Source organism: Pelobates fuscus, chromosome 9, assembly GCF_036172605.1.
Source record: "Pelobates fuscus isolate aPelFus1 chromosome 9, aPelFus1.pri, whole genome shotgun sequence".
Lineage (NCBI taxonomy): Eukaryota > Metazoa > Chordata > Amphibia > Anura > Pelobatidae > Pelobates > Pelobates fuscus.
Window position 1 is genome coordinate 74,067,184 of NC_086325.1, and position 14,132 is coordinate 74,081,315.

A 14,132-nucleotide genomic window follows, 5' to 3' on the forward strand; every position below is an offset into this window, starting at 1 on the left:
CAGAGCCTGCATGAAAAAACAAAAATTGGTTTCACTTTCAAACAGATGTAATTTACCTTAAAGGACCACTCTAGGCACCCAGACCACTTCAGCTTAATGAAGTGGTATGGGTGTCAGGTCCAGCTAGGGTTAACTAATTTTTTTATAAACATAGCAGTTTCAGAGAAACTGCTATGTTTATCAATTAGTTAAGCCTTCCCCCTATGTCCTCTAGTGGCTGTCTCATTGACAGCCGCTAGAGGCGCTTGAGTGCTTCTCACTGTGATTTTCACAGTGAGAGCACGCCAGCGTCCATAGGAAAGCATTATGAATGCTTTCCTATGTGACCGGCTGAATGCGCGCGCAGCTCTTGCCGCGCGTGCGCATTCAGCCGACGGGGATGAGAAGAGGAGGATCGGAGGAGGAGAGCAGGAGGAGATCTCTCCGCCCAGCGCTGGAAAAAGGTAAGATTTAACCCCTTTCCCCTTTCCAGAGCCGGGCGGGAGGGGGTCCCTGAGTGTGGGGGCACCCTCAGGGCACTCTAGTGCTAGGAAAACGAGTATGCTTTCCTGGCACTAGAGTGGTCCTTTAAATAATTGTATCTCAATCTCTAAATTGAACTTTAACCAAATACAGGAGGCTCTTGCAGGGTCTAGCAATCTATTAACATAGCAGGGGATAAGAAAATCTTAATTAAACAGAACTTGCAATAAAGAAAGCCTAAATAGGGCTCTCTTTACAGGAAGTGTTTATGGAAGGCTGTGCAAGTCACATGCAGGGAGGTGTGACTAGGGTTCATAAACAAAGGGATTTAACTCCTAAATGGCAGAGGATTGAGCAGTGAGGATGCAGGGGCATGTTTTATACACCAAAACTGCTTCATTAAGCTAAAGTTGTTCAGGTGACTATAGTGTCCCTTTAAGCACCTCAACATGCTGTTTCCTATCTATATGAAATAGTTCCTTGTTGGCAAGATGGAGTTCACTTTTTGTTAGTGCAACTGCTAAGAAATACTAGAACAATAGAAATGAATTATTACACCCCCTTCCCATGCTGATTTCATGCACACGACTTTGCCAAGAACAGGAATATTATTTTAGAAAACCTTCTTTCCAGATGATGAATAGATACGGTAAACTAAAGTGACTGTTTTCCCTGCGTTTACAGTCCCATGGTCTGGGTGTTAGATTCAGGAATGTCTTGATTCCATGATATGAGATAATTGCTCCAGTAAGACTGATCGGTGCTGGTAACAGGACAATATAACTCACTGCACTGTAATCTGTTGCAGACCTGTCTGTTGTGAATGAAGCACATTAATCAAAGTAATGGCTGTGAGTAATTGCTGGCAGCAGCTCTACAGCCAAACCACTTTATTAACTTTTTATTTTTAGCGCTTATTGTCTCTTTAAGAGGCAAACAAATATTGTTGCCCCATTTATCACTAAACCTAAAACCATGATATTATACTTAACCTAATGTCATTTTTACTTTCTCATATATGGAGCCCTCACAGGCTGCCACAAATAAGGGTGTCAAGCTCAGGGGCTTTTAAAAAAAAAAAAAAAAAAAAAAAAAAAAACACAAACAAAAAAATGTTTATATACATGTAATCCAGGAATGTAACTCAACAAATGTGAACTAGATCTATTGATAACACAGTATAATATAATTTGGAAACTGAATTTATGTAAAATGTTTAATGCATTTTTTTTCTTCTTCTAGATAATCATGCAGCTTGGATAGGTCGATTTCTAATCTATTTATTGGTGGACAAAGAACAAAGCCATGGCAGATCTCCTCACACCTACCGACACAGCCTCCAAACCACCAGATCTTTGTTCTGAGTGTGGACAACCTCACCACGTCAACGAGAACCACATTTACAACTTCCAGGATGAAGTGGACGATGAACTGGTCTGCCACATATGTCTTCAACCCCTGCTGCAGCCTATGGACACTCCTTGCGGTCACACCTACTGCTTCAGGTGCTTGAAAAACTTTTTGAAGGAGAAGGACTTTTGTCCAATGGACCGCAAGAAGCTTTGCTTCCAGGAATGCCATAAGTCCAGCCTACTAGTCAGGAATTTGTTGGACAAACTGACTGTGATCTGTCCTCTTCTGGCAGAATGTAAGCATGTCATGCAGCGCTGTGAACTGGAGCCACACCTACGCAACAGGTATGTACACTCTTCGTCTTGTCCACAAAACAATGCTGAGATTATCTGAGAATGTAAAGTAGAAATCAATTTATTTATTTTTTATTTAAATAAATGTGCCTTAAAGTGGTGATCAGAAATTATATAATTGGGTAATTGAAGAGGCCAGGCTAATTTAATGAGCATTCGTTGACAACCTTCCATTATCAATAGTATTACCTCCTTTGCTTGCAAAGTGTATTTGGGAGTTTAGTGACCGTGGGGTGGGGTGGAAAGTAGGTTTACTTGCCTCAAGCTGCCCTAGCCCTCAGTAATCTTCTTCCTAATGGACCCTCTTCACTTATTGGTACTAAATCTGCCAGGATCAGTCATATGTGAGAGTGCGACACTGAGATCTGTGGGAACCTCAACAGATCACACCTCGCGGATAGTTAGATGGTGCCTAAATCCCACAGTGGTTGCTCTGGCATCTTCTGGAATTGGACAAAAGTTGACTTTAGAGGACTGCATTTTGTCAACCTTTGCCTAGTCCCTACTTTGTTTTATGGTATCTTTTTTGGGTTGTGTTGGAATTTCAGTGAAATTCCGTAATGTTAACTTTTACTTACCCATTCCTCTTCTTCCACCTCTCAGCACCCCGATAAAATGATATAGTGGACTCAAAGTTTTCCTCTGCACTGAGCATTTACTACTGAAAATTACAGCTGGCTCTTGCTTGAAATTTAATGTTGGCTTGTGTAATATTCACGGTCACCGAAATTTGTATTTGTATTTAAAAACAGTTTGGGAAGGTAAAGGTGCTGCCAGATGAATTCGTCTTTGCCTAGTTTACTGATTATATTTACATTAGATAATTCAGTTCAAATATAGGGTGTGGTTCATTAAACAGCTTAATGTGCCTTCCTGTGGAGATGTGGTTTCGGTGATCAGTAGACTCTCTACAGCGGGCTTTGCCAGCTGCACCTACAACTCCCGCCATTCTCAGTCAGCTTCCAGCTAAAAGGTGTGAACCCATCAGCACCTGGGTTCTTTAGTTTAACTTGCAGCCACCTACTCATGACTTGGTGTTCGTTTAGTGCGTGTTTGATGTTTCTACTACTTTTATGTTGCTTAAAGCCCAGCTTTGCTAATATTTTTATTAAAATACTGTCATTTTATTTAATTGTGGTCTATTTGAATTCAGCTCCTTAGGTGCTGGCTGTGTAGTGGCAAAGCTGTCTGTCTGTATGTTCTGTGTTTACTTCAATCACTGCCTTGTTGGCAGATCTTCAAAGTGGGCAAAGTTTCCTCTTTAACAATGCACTGATAAGAGAACGTCTGAGGAATTTTTACTCCGCAATTATAAAGGTGTGACCAGGTCGCTCTGCATAATATAATGCAGGTTTTATTTAAAGCTGGAAATGGCTAAATTATTGTACTTGGATTGAAAATGTGTCTGAAAAACATAGAGTGCAAAGAGTTGTTTCAATAATTCAAACATTTTAAGCGAAGTGCCTCAGGGCTCTGGCTTGGGTCTACTTCCCTGTGAGTTTGGTAATAAATTATCTATGTAGTTGCAAGAGAGAAAATGTAGTTAAATGCATAGAGATGTATTTAGATTTTCATAAATGTAAATCTTGGCTTAAAAGAGGCAGAAATGATTCACCCCACACAAGTGCAAGAGACGGTTATTATATATTATTTGTACAGCATCAGAATTTTCCACAGCAACTTTACAATTATGCACACGAGGTCTGATGAAGGTCCGGTTCAAACAAGCTTCTTATCTAGGATATTAATGGTACAGAGATCTTGTCATTCAAAAAGTGCTATGACGAATGGAAAGAAACAGTTTTGCCTCTTTATTAGTCAAGACTTTACCAAAACCCCCGTTTGAGTGTCTTGAAGGACAGTTTTGGACTTCAGAAACAACAACTGGGTGTGGGAGATGTTTTAAATGTTTTCCTTTCAATACCACTTCCTAGTCCAACTCTATTACTTGAGCTATGATCTCAGCATCTCTGTGTTTGGTTCCTGTATTTGTTGCTAATATGCCTTTTATTGAGTCCAGCCTGGCCCGTAAATGCCTAGTTGCATTGGTCATAGGTAAAATCCCTACCTCTGCAAAATGTAAACCACTGTGCATGCATACTCTTACAACCATGACCAGTTCAAATCACCTTTAACCCCTTAAGGACACATGACGTGTGTGACATGTCATGATTCCCTTTTATTCCACAAGTTTGGTCCTTAAGGGGTAAGTGACTGCAGCTGTAAAAGTGCCTTCTCCACTGGTTCATCATCTATCCCTGCAAACAGGGACCAGCTACCAGCTTCTTTATTGTAATATTCTGTAATCCTAGTATTTTTCTAATATTTCTAACACTTCTTTGCCCTTTGCTCCAGTGCTGATTTTCACTATGCAACAAAACAATATTCCCTGCTTCATCCCGTCTTGCCTGTATTCCTTATTTCATTATATGTTATAGATTTGTGGTGTTGGCCAAATTACTTTACCTACTGTGCTGGTCAACTTTGATGCTTATTGACTTGACTTCAGTTGTATATCTTAGATGACCTCACAGCTCACCAGCTTATATTTTCCTACGGTCTGATTATTTGTATGATGATTTTTTTTTATTAAAGAAAAATTTAAATGGTGGTTAAGAGAGGAGCTAACAAAATCTAACACTTGTTTTGTCATTTATTTTAAGGATGTTTTAGATTAATTCTGAATTAACATGTATCCTTACAATTTTTATTTAAAGCATTTAAACCTGTTTGTCCCACTTATGCCAATTTGCTGAAGTGAAAAGGACCTAAAGAGAAATGAGCCAACAGACATTTCAAACAAAGCTTTGGTGCGGGGTTTATACTCCAGAATCCAACCTAGCTATGATGTATTCTATTTAACTGTTGTGTTGCATTATCATACATTTTTTCACTACATTTACAAGGAGTACTTCAGAAAGAGAGTCTTTGCACCGTGGCATTTATACACGCTACTGGTTAATAATTGCATAGTCCAGACTCGCTTACCAGTCTGTAAATATAACACTGTGTTTCAGGTCTAACCACGTGTTTGCCACATGATGCAGGTTGAACTTGAACCCGCTGGCTAGAATACAGAGTACATCTAACACATTGTAATGAATTCCTTTTGGCCTCTTGTCTCTCCAGTGGCAATCTGTGTGTACTGCACTAAACCAGCACAGATCATTTATTCAATATATTATAAATAGTCATAAAAGGGGTAGATTTTGGAAAGGCCACTTTTTGGGGGGGGGGGGGGGGGGTTGAGAGTTTTTACTTTTGTTTATTTTCAGGGAAATTGATGTTTAAAAGATATATGACCAAGAGGTGTGCACTCCTGTGAAGCCTTTGGACTGAGGTCCTATGAAATGATCAGACTGTGTATCAGGCTACTGAATTAATTTAGAATTTAAACAAAGGGCAAAATACCATGTAAATGTCAAACATTGCTTGAAAAGTATATCTGAAAACCATAGGTCCCAGAAAGGTGTGTGGGTTTTTTTCTCGTTTTTTTTGTTTTTGTTTTGTTTTTGGTCATAGGACTTTGGTCATAAAATAATACCAGGGACTCCTTAAACTCTCTTGTAAGCTTAACTGAGAAAGACCGGATTTCCTTTTCACTGGTTCTGTATATGCTGTAGACTTATAGCACTTGCATTATTTGTATGCTTGGAGAAACAGTGGCGACGCACGTCACCTCTCTCCGCAGCCCATCTCGTAGGATATTGGTAATGGAAGAGGGTAAGAATTAAGGATAATGGCCACAAAAAAAATAAATGTGTTTTTATAGCTTAGTGTGATGTCCCCATAATGCAGTGGATCTGACAGGCAGATCACTTAATGTATATATTGCCTTTATTTTTACCTGAAAGAGTGGTTTAAAATTGGTATAAAACACATTTAGTAAAATGGGTCAGCAAGATATAGCATTTAAAGTGGAACAAAGACATACATGCTCTTTACTTGTCCTACATGGTAATTTAAAGAAGGATAATCGCTTTGTGTCTATTGTAGGTGCGTAGGCTTCAAGAAATACAGAGCAGAGACAGAAAGAAAGCGGAACCCCCTCTCCGTGGGGAAGGAACATCAGGATGCACAAACGCAGATGCCCCAAGCAAGTGGAGTCTCCGATATTTTAGCTGAATCTTCTATCGCTGCTATTGTAGCTCTTGGAACGTCTGAGCCTGGTCTGGTGAATCCAGCATTCGATGAGCAGGATGATGGTGAGAATTCTGAAACTATTTTTAATTTATTATTCAGGGGCATAATACCTTTTTGCAGTGTTAAGACATGGCTCAATATTTAATTTTATTTAAATCTTTGATTATAGATCAGCCTCAGAGGACAAGTCTGGTAGCAGAAACAAACACCATTGAAATACGTCGAAATGACCCTGAGGATGAGCTTGGGATGCGGATTGTGGGTGGTCGGGACACACCTCTCGGGAACATTGTAGTTCAAGAAGTTCTGAAAGACTCACTGGTGGCCACAGATGGCAAACTGACACCTGGAGACCACATCCTGGAAGTAAGTAACATTAACCAATAATATTGTATCTGATGATTTGGTCTGACCGTGTCTACAGGGGACACCGTTTTATTCACTTGCACATTTTCATCCTGACATAGGATCTTTGCAATTAGAGTTATAGAAATTGTTTATCGAAATTGCATCTCACATTTGGGTGTAACACCTCTTGATCAATGCCTCCAGGCACCAACAAGATAGGATTGGAAATCTGTCTGTCACCAAACGATAATGAAATTCACACCTACGGAAAGTTGTGTACTTAGTTGTTTATCCACATGAAACAGTTTTTTTTTTTTTATTGAAATGTTTTGGTTTTTTTAAAGAAAAGGAAAACCACTTTCCATGCCACTGTTCAAAGTCTAACTGACTTTAACATGATTCATTTTTTTGGTTTTGTCTTTTTGTACCATAATGTTTCAACTATCGGCACATCTGTGTTGTCATTGCAGCGATCCTTGTGTACTTCAGTTATTCACTAGACCTCTTCTCAGCCTGCACTCTGCACGTCAGACTGGGTCCATGATGGAACTCTCTATCTCTGAATCCTTAATTTTCACAGTTCAGCTAAATTCACAGATCCTAGCATTTCACGGGTAGAATATAACCCTTGCTCATGGTGCCTAGAATCAGCTATTCCTCACTGATGATGCCTAACAAGGCTGAAACGATCGTCTGGGGTTGCTGTGTTTCTCGTGGAGAGGGAACTTGCTGGCATTTTGGATCTGGACTGCCCGGTCTGATATGCTTCAGATATGTTCTTTCTGTAATGGCACAAGATGAGCTAAAACCAGCTTCTGAGCGGGCACCCACTGAAGTGCAGGTTATTTTAGTTGCGGTTCGTTCTCAGAATACTATTGCAACCCGTTTTTTTTGCTCTGGAATATAACCACTTTTGTTTGGTCCATCAAATAATTCTAAATGTTACCAATTTGAACCACACATAAGCCTAGCAAGTGCAGTTCATTGTTTTGCAGTGTTAAGATATGTTGTGCTCTTTCTTATACATATATATCTATTGCTAGCCATGCCTCCTTGGCACACACAGCAACAGCTTGACACAACCTTTACGCCCAACTTCAGCCAATCACCATCTGATTTTCCTTGCTGCTACGTATTGAGGGCTTGCAGCAGAAGCAATGAGTGGGCAGGAATACTCAAAAATGATTGCAACATCACAACACAACCCATGTTTCTTTTCCTTCTCTGTAGGATATCTTTAATTTATAAGTGCTTGTATTGCCTCTCTATGGTAATATAGACATTTTCTTGACAGTTTTTTTTTTTTTTTTTTTTTGAGGGAAAAAAAGATAAATTATTACAAACCATTAGTATTTTGAAAATATGCATGCAAAGTCAAATGACTGCGCTTTTTATAATTCTGTAAGATGTTGGCCATGTCTCCCAAGTGTCTGTATTTGTGAATGACAGTCCCTATTCTGGGCCCAAACTTACAAATGTGTTTAGAAATCAGTCTGGTAATTAAGATACATTGTTCTTGTTTTAAATTACATTTTAGTAGCATACATTTTTATTAGTAAGTTACCTAAAAATTTTCAGAACAGCCCAGCCCTTGCCACCCCTAAAATGTTCCTCTTTGTCCATATGAAATGTTGGGAGGTATAACGTTTGCTTAATATACAGCTATAATTCAAGAACAAGGTTTCTGTTGTGATGAGTCATTAATCTTAAATTAAGAGTTTACAGACCCACATGGTTTTCGTAAATAGGACACTTGAGTTAATGCTTTACAAACTACCCTCTTTGACCGTTTTGTTAGTTTATACAGAACTTGTATAATGAATTTTTTTTTCATAATTTTCCAAAGCTGGTAACTGTTTATTTAGGTTCTTACCCGCTATGTAACGGAAAACTGTCATAATTTGTTATGTAGATTAACAGCTTGCACTTATTGTACTCCTCTGTGCTGTTTTGTAATGCATGTATGTAAATGCCCAATTTCTGTGTATTTGCTATCTTACCCATGCTCCAGGGACAGCCATATTTAAAGTCTTCTTTAACCCCTTAAGGACCAAACTTCTGGAATAAAATGGAATCATGACATGTCACACATGTCGTGTGTCCTTAAGGGGTTAAAGTAATCTTTGGGCAGAAGCACAACTAATCCAACACTAAACTGTGGCGTTAGTTAAGAGTTGGTGTGCATTCATGAATACTGGCATCGTGCACAGTGTCTGAAAGTTTTTTACCTTCAGACTTTGTTTTAGCAGATAACTAGTGCTTTTGACCAAAGAGGGTTAAAAATTGCTGCCCCCACTGAGTAAATGCAAGCCAGCATGTAAAGTGGGATGGTCTGCTCAATAAGGGGACATGTCAGCCTGCCATGGGAGCGTTGGTCTTACAGATGCTTTGGCTAGCCCAACTCAGGACAGACCATGTGTATAGCAATCTTGGTACCCTGCGGTTATTCTGCATACCGTGCCACATAAGGAAGACCTCAATTTCAAGATACCCATTTCTTTTGATCTTCTTTTTAGGTCAATGGAATGAACATCAGCAACGTGTCTCATAGTCAAGCCATTGCCCTGCTTCGCCAACCCTGTGCTGCCCTGTACCTCACAGTACTCCAGGAGAAAGGTTTCTCTCAGAGATCTTTACATCCAGAGAGCAGCAACTCTGCCAGTGCCAACAAGGAAGTAATCCATGTCACTCTAATGAAGAGAGATCGCACTGAGCCACTTGGCATCAAGCTGGTCAGGAAGACAGAGGAAACTGGAGTCTTTGTTCTAGATCTATTAGACGGTGGCCTGGCTGCAAAGGATGGCAAGTTAAAGTGTAACGACAGGGTTCTGTCCATCAACGGGCAGGATCTCAGGCAAGGAACACCTGAAACAGCCGCACAGATTATCCAGGTAATAACCTCTCGGAATCACAAGCAGCAGTGAGACTCCCAACCACTGATATCTCACAACGAATTGTGACATACAAGTCTGTAAATCTAAATGGTAATATGCATCAACGAACAGTCATAACAAGTACAAATTAGGGTTGATGAGGGTACTTTATAGGAGACTTTTAAAGGAGTATTCTGTGGTTTCATTTAAATATATTGCTAATCTCATAGGATTTTCACTAAAGTGTGAATTTCAAATTTGATGCCAAATTTTCTGAACTGGAAGCATAGTTGACTTAGATAATTTTTGCAATTCAGCTCTTGTGACCTTAAATATTCACTTTGAATTCTCACTTTTGTGAATAACCCTGTAAGTGTGTTGCTATATAGTCGTAGAATCGAGTCCTTTATTTTTTAAAGTCATGAAATGCACCTTTTATTCCAATACTGAGATGGATTCGTTTCAGCTGCTCAACCTTTCGTGAAGTCATGAGGATTGATGACTGTTGCCATTCTCTATGAGCTGGATTGGGGACCTGTGGTGCATTAAAATGTATTATTATATCATGTCTTCACTGAAATGACCGTATCCTGAATTCTGTTTTACAAACTGTTTGTTTTTGGTTTAGATGAGTGAAGCTCGAGTGAACTTTGTGGTCCTCAGGCAGGCTGCAGCTCAAGCCATGGATATAAGTGAAGAGGGGACTTCTTCTGGAAATAGCAGCAGCAGCAGCAGTGGTGGGAGCCCTGTACTTCCACGCAAGAGGCCTAATCAGCGTCCATATAGAAGAAAATCCACAAACCAAAAAGTAAAAACATTAAAAATAATACTGGTTTGTTTTGGGGTTACTTTATTTTTCCAGTAAAGTGTAAAGTTAAAAATTACTATACAGTTTTTGGTAAAACTTAATCAGATAATTAAAAAAAATAAAATAATTATTTGTTTTGCACATTTGTAATTGCCTTAAAACGCCTGCACTCTGCGATTTTGAACATAAACGAATGTTATTAAAGGGACACTATAGTCACCCAGACCACTTCAGCTCAATGAAGTGGTCTGGGTGCCAGGTCCCTCAGGTTTTAACCCTTCAGATGCAAACATTGCAGTTTCAGAGAAACTGCTATGTTTACATTTGGGGTTAAGCTAGCCTCTAGTGGCTGTCTTCTGGAGGGGGGAGAGGTCACCAGCGCCGAGGGAGCCCAGCGCTGGATTAAGGTAAGTGGCTGAAGGGGTTTTAACCCCTTCAGCGCTGAGGGTGGGGGCACCCTCAGGGAAAACCGCTTTGTTTTCCTGACACTATAGTGATCCTTTAAATGAACCATGTGTTTACCAAAGTAACAAATGCCCAGTTACCTGTTCTGTGACTTTTGCACCAGGACAAAAATCTATTTCAGTTCTTATCCACCCAGTTGCTGACTTTTGGTTACTGCTTCCGTGGAATAGCATTACCTGTTAGTTAACCATTTTGTCGGGAACCCCATGATAGATGTGGATTGTGGGAGATCGGGATCCGAAACAACTGAAGAGCTACCTGATATAGTACAACATGAACATTAACATTAACAGAACTTTGTTAATGGGTAAAATAATGAAACATCTTGTTAACTTATTTACAAGCATTTGAAACTCAAATAAGCGCAAACATTTAAATGTAGAATGGATGAGCTACAGAACTGGGATAACCTTAGGTATTTTATATACATCCATGCCAAAGCACTTTAAAAGCTAAACCATGGCATCCTGTAAATGAATTATTGTCAAAACATGAATTGTTTCACAATCCTGGAAGCTGTTTTCATTTTCAGTCATTAAGCTCTTTGTTAAATGTTGTTCTTTTCAAAGCAGGACATGCCTCAGACTCTCTATGGCGTAGAGAAGGTGGTTACGGTAAAGAAAGAGCCAAGGGAATCTCTTGGAATAACCATAGGAGGTGGACGGGATCATAAAAACAAGCTTCCCATCTTTGTGTCCAGTATTCAGCCAGTTGGATGTTTGTACAGAGATGGCCGAATCCGCAGAGGTAACAGTCTGAAACCTGGCCTAATCCTATTCTAATTTGCTAAGAGTTGAGCAGTGGTTTTATGTGTTTTTATTCAGGTTTTGAGACAGAATCTCAGAAGTCTTTCCCATTAGCTTTGCAAACAATATGGCAAATTGCAGTACAATACAATCCGAGGGATCAATGTGTGTGTATATGGTAACCAAATCTTAATCTTGATTCTGCTGAAAAACTACTGGTAGTTGGATGTATGGAAATTGTAAGGAGAGATACCTGGAAAATATTGATATATTAACTCTAAAGTAGAACACTGCATAGAATATGGTATTAAATTGGTTCTGTAACCGTGGCTGGTTCCCTTATTTACCACTATAACGTCTTAAAGCATAGAACATAGTAGGGCTAGCCATACATAAATCTTAGCCATAATTTTATATAGTTAGTAAGAGATCCTCTATTTAACATATATAAATAATTGAGAATACAATACAAAATAAGGATGGTCTTGGAAGCAATAAAGGTTTGCCTTTTTTTTATATTTATTATATAAATATAGACATATAAAATCCATTACAATAATTTATAGCAGAGTTTATAAGATTAAACTAAATGCTTGCAAATATCAATAGGTTAACATACCCTTCTGAACAGGTCATCATGTCAGCCTCTCTGTCATTTTAAGATTGAGCAGCGTCTGTCTCCAAGTCTCTCCTCTCTTTCTTAACATTTAAAAGTACACCTATTTATACCTTAGGTGTCTCCATTTTAGGGTTACCGTAGTTCATATATGAAAAAGTAACACTTATTTTACTTTATTCATTTTAGGACCTCCCTTAACTTAGTCCATAACTAAAGGGTGTATACGTCATGGAAATTTTCCTGACTTGGTTCAAGATGGCATCCTAAAGTCTGAACATCCTTATCTACTTGGGGTTACCACAGTATATTGTGTACTGAAAGAGTCATAGGATAGGTTTGAAGCTTGTTTATGCATTATTGTTATTGTAATTCGTCTGGGACAAAATGGCGTAAACATAATATGCACTGAGGTTATTGCTTAAAGAAACATCTATGAAAAACGATATGTTCCATTTCTAACACCTTGTCAATTTGCAATATCTCTTAAAGTACACAGTTTAAGAAATACAACATTTCATTCTAAAACTTGTAATATTTGCATTTGCCCATAACAGTTCTATCTGCATATTTTTCTCTAACGCTCTTTGGAACCTAACTTTACAAACCATCCTTCCCCATCTGTGGTCATAAATAAGTGCCCTGCAAATCCAGTCATACACATTTGTCCAAAGTGTATAAGTTTATTGTGTTTGTGAATAACAGAGAAAGTGTAAATCTAGTTTTGAAAAACAATTTGGTCATGGCCGAATCTGCTTCAGTTAGGGATAAAGAATGCATTGTGATTTATGTGTGTACTGTGCCGAAGATCACCTGTGCTTTCACCAAGATGACTAAACGTCACATTGCACAGGAAGTGCATAACTTTCAAGCTTCTCACAATAGTTCCACCAGTCATGTTTGTAGTTTTACTCCAAATCCTGACACATGAATAACATTATACAAATATATTCGGGGGCCAGTACAAACCATTATCTGGAAATCTATTCATAAACAGGGCTATACCTAGGACACGAGGTCACACATTTAGGCTGGAAGAAAGGAGATTTAATCAAAGGCAAAGGAAAGTTGTTTTGGTTTTTTTTACAGTAATAACTATAAGGGTATACAATTCTTTGCCTGAAGAGGTGGTTTTAGCAGACTCCATACAGATGTTTAAACTGCAATCGGATAAACACTTCCAAAAACATAACATACAGGGATATCATTTTTAATTAGTGGGGTAATAGCTTATTGATCCAAGGAGATATCTGACTGCCATTTTGGGATCAAGAAGGAATTTTTTCCTAGTTTGTTGCAAAATTGTAAGTGCTTCAGATTGGGTTTTTTGCCTTCTTTTGGATCAACAGCAAAAACACATGTGAGGAAGGCTGAACTTGATGGAGGCAAGTCTCTCTTTTCAGCTATATAACTATGAATTGCACCAGTAGGACTAAAATAGATCAAATTATTTTCACTAGTACAAAAAGGATAGTAGGCCTCACTGCAAAGCTGGACCTTGTCATGTTGCCAGGGCAGACTTCTTGTTAATATCTACTTAATGCAAATGTTCAGTTTCAGTCTGTCATTGTGAACATAACAATATAATATATTTGTATAGGGGACGTGCTCCTGAGCATTAACGGGACTGACCTTACATCACTGGGCTATTTGGAAGCAGTGTCTGTACTGAAGTCCAATGCAGCTTCTCATACAGTTGTTCTGAAAACTCTGGAGTTTGCGCTGGGAGAGAAGCCAAACGAGGTGATAGAGGGAACTGCTGAAATACCAAGAGAACGTGGTGGGATGTGGTCTCCACTTTGGGTATCGTGGCTTTCTTTACCCAGGTGAGTGTTAAGCCAGTTTTTATTACATTGTTTTTTTGCTGAGCAGATGTTTATTTAATGTTTGTAGAATATTCAACTTGCAACAGACTGAATATTTATCCAATCAATACCTACATAATGACCATAGGCGTGCGCAGCC

The 14,132-nt window shown here is 38.9% G+C and overlaps 1 protein-coding gene across 4 annotated transcripts in view; it reads left to right on the top strand.

Annotated features, from left to right (window-relative positions):
* Window positions 1-14,132, top strand: part of LOC134572833 (ligand of Numb protein X 2-like) — a 49,108-nt gene that overhangs the window by 26,062 nt on the left and 8,914 nt on the right. For 3 of the 4 annotated variants that reach the window (XR_010085298.1, XM_063432073.1, XM_063432074.1), the window contains 7 exons: window positions 1,705-2,159; window positions 6,165-6,373; window positions 6,481-6,677; window positions 9,176-9,550; window positions 10,161-10,340; window positions 11,375-11,552; window positions 13,768-13,993. Coding sequence is in view for 3 of the 4 variants with exons in the window: in XM_063432073.1 (XP_063288143.1) it covers window positions 1,768-2,159; window positions 6,165-6,373; window positions 6,481-6,677; window positions 9,176-9,550; window positions 10,161-10,340; window positions 11,375-11,552; window positions 13,768-13,993 (1,757 nt within the window). In the remaining variant the exon portion in view is untranslated. The remainder of the gene's footprint in view (window positions 1-1,704; window positions 2,160-6,164; window positions 6,374-6,480; window positions 6,678-9,175; window positions 9,551-10,160; window positions 10,341-11,374; window positions 11,553-13,767; window positions 13,994-14,132) is intronic. The other variant, XM_063432075.1, reaches the window with a different exon arrangement.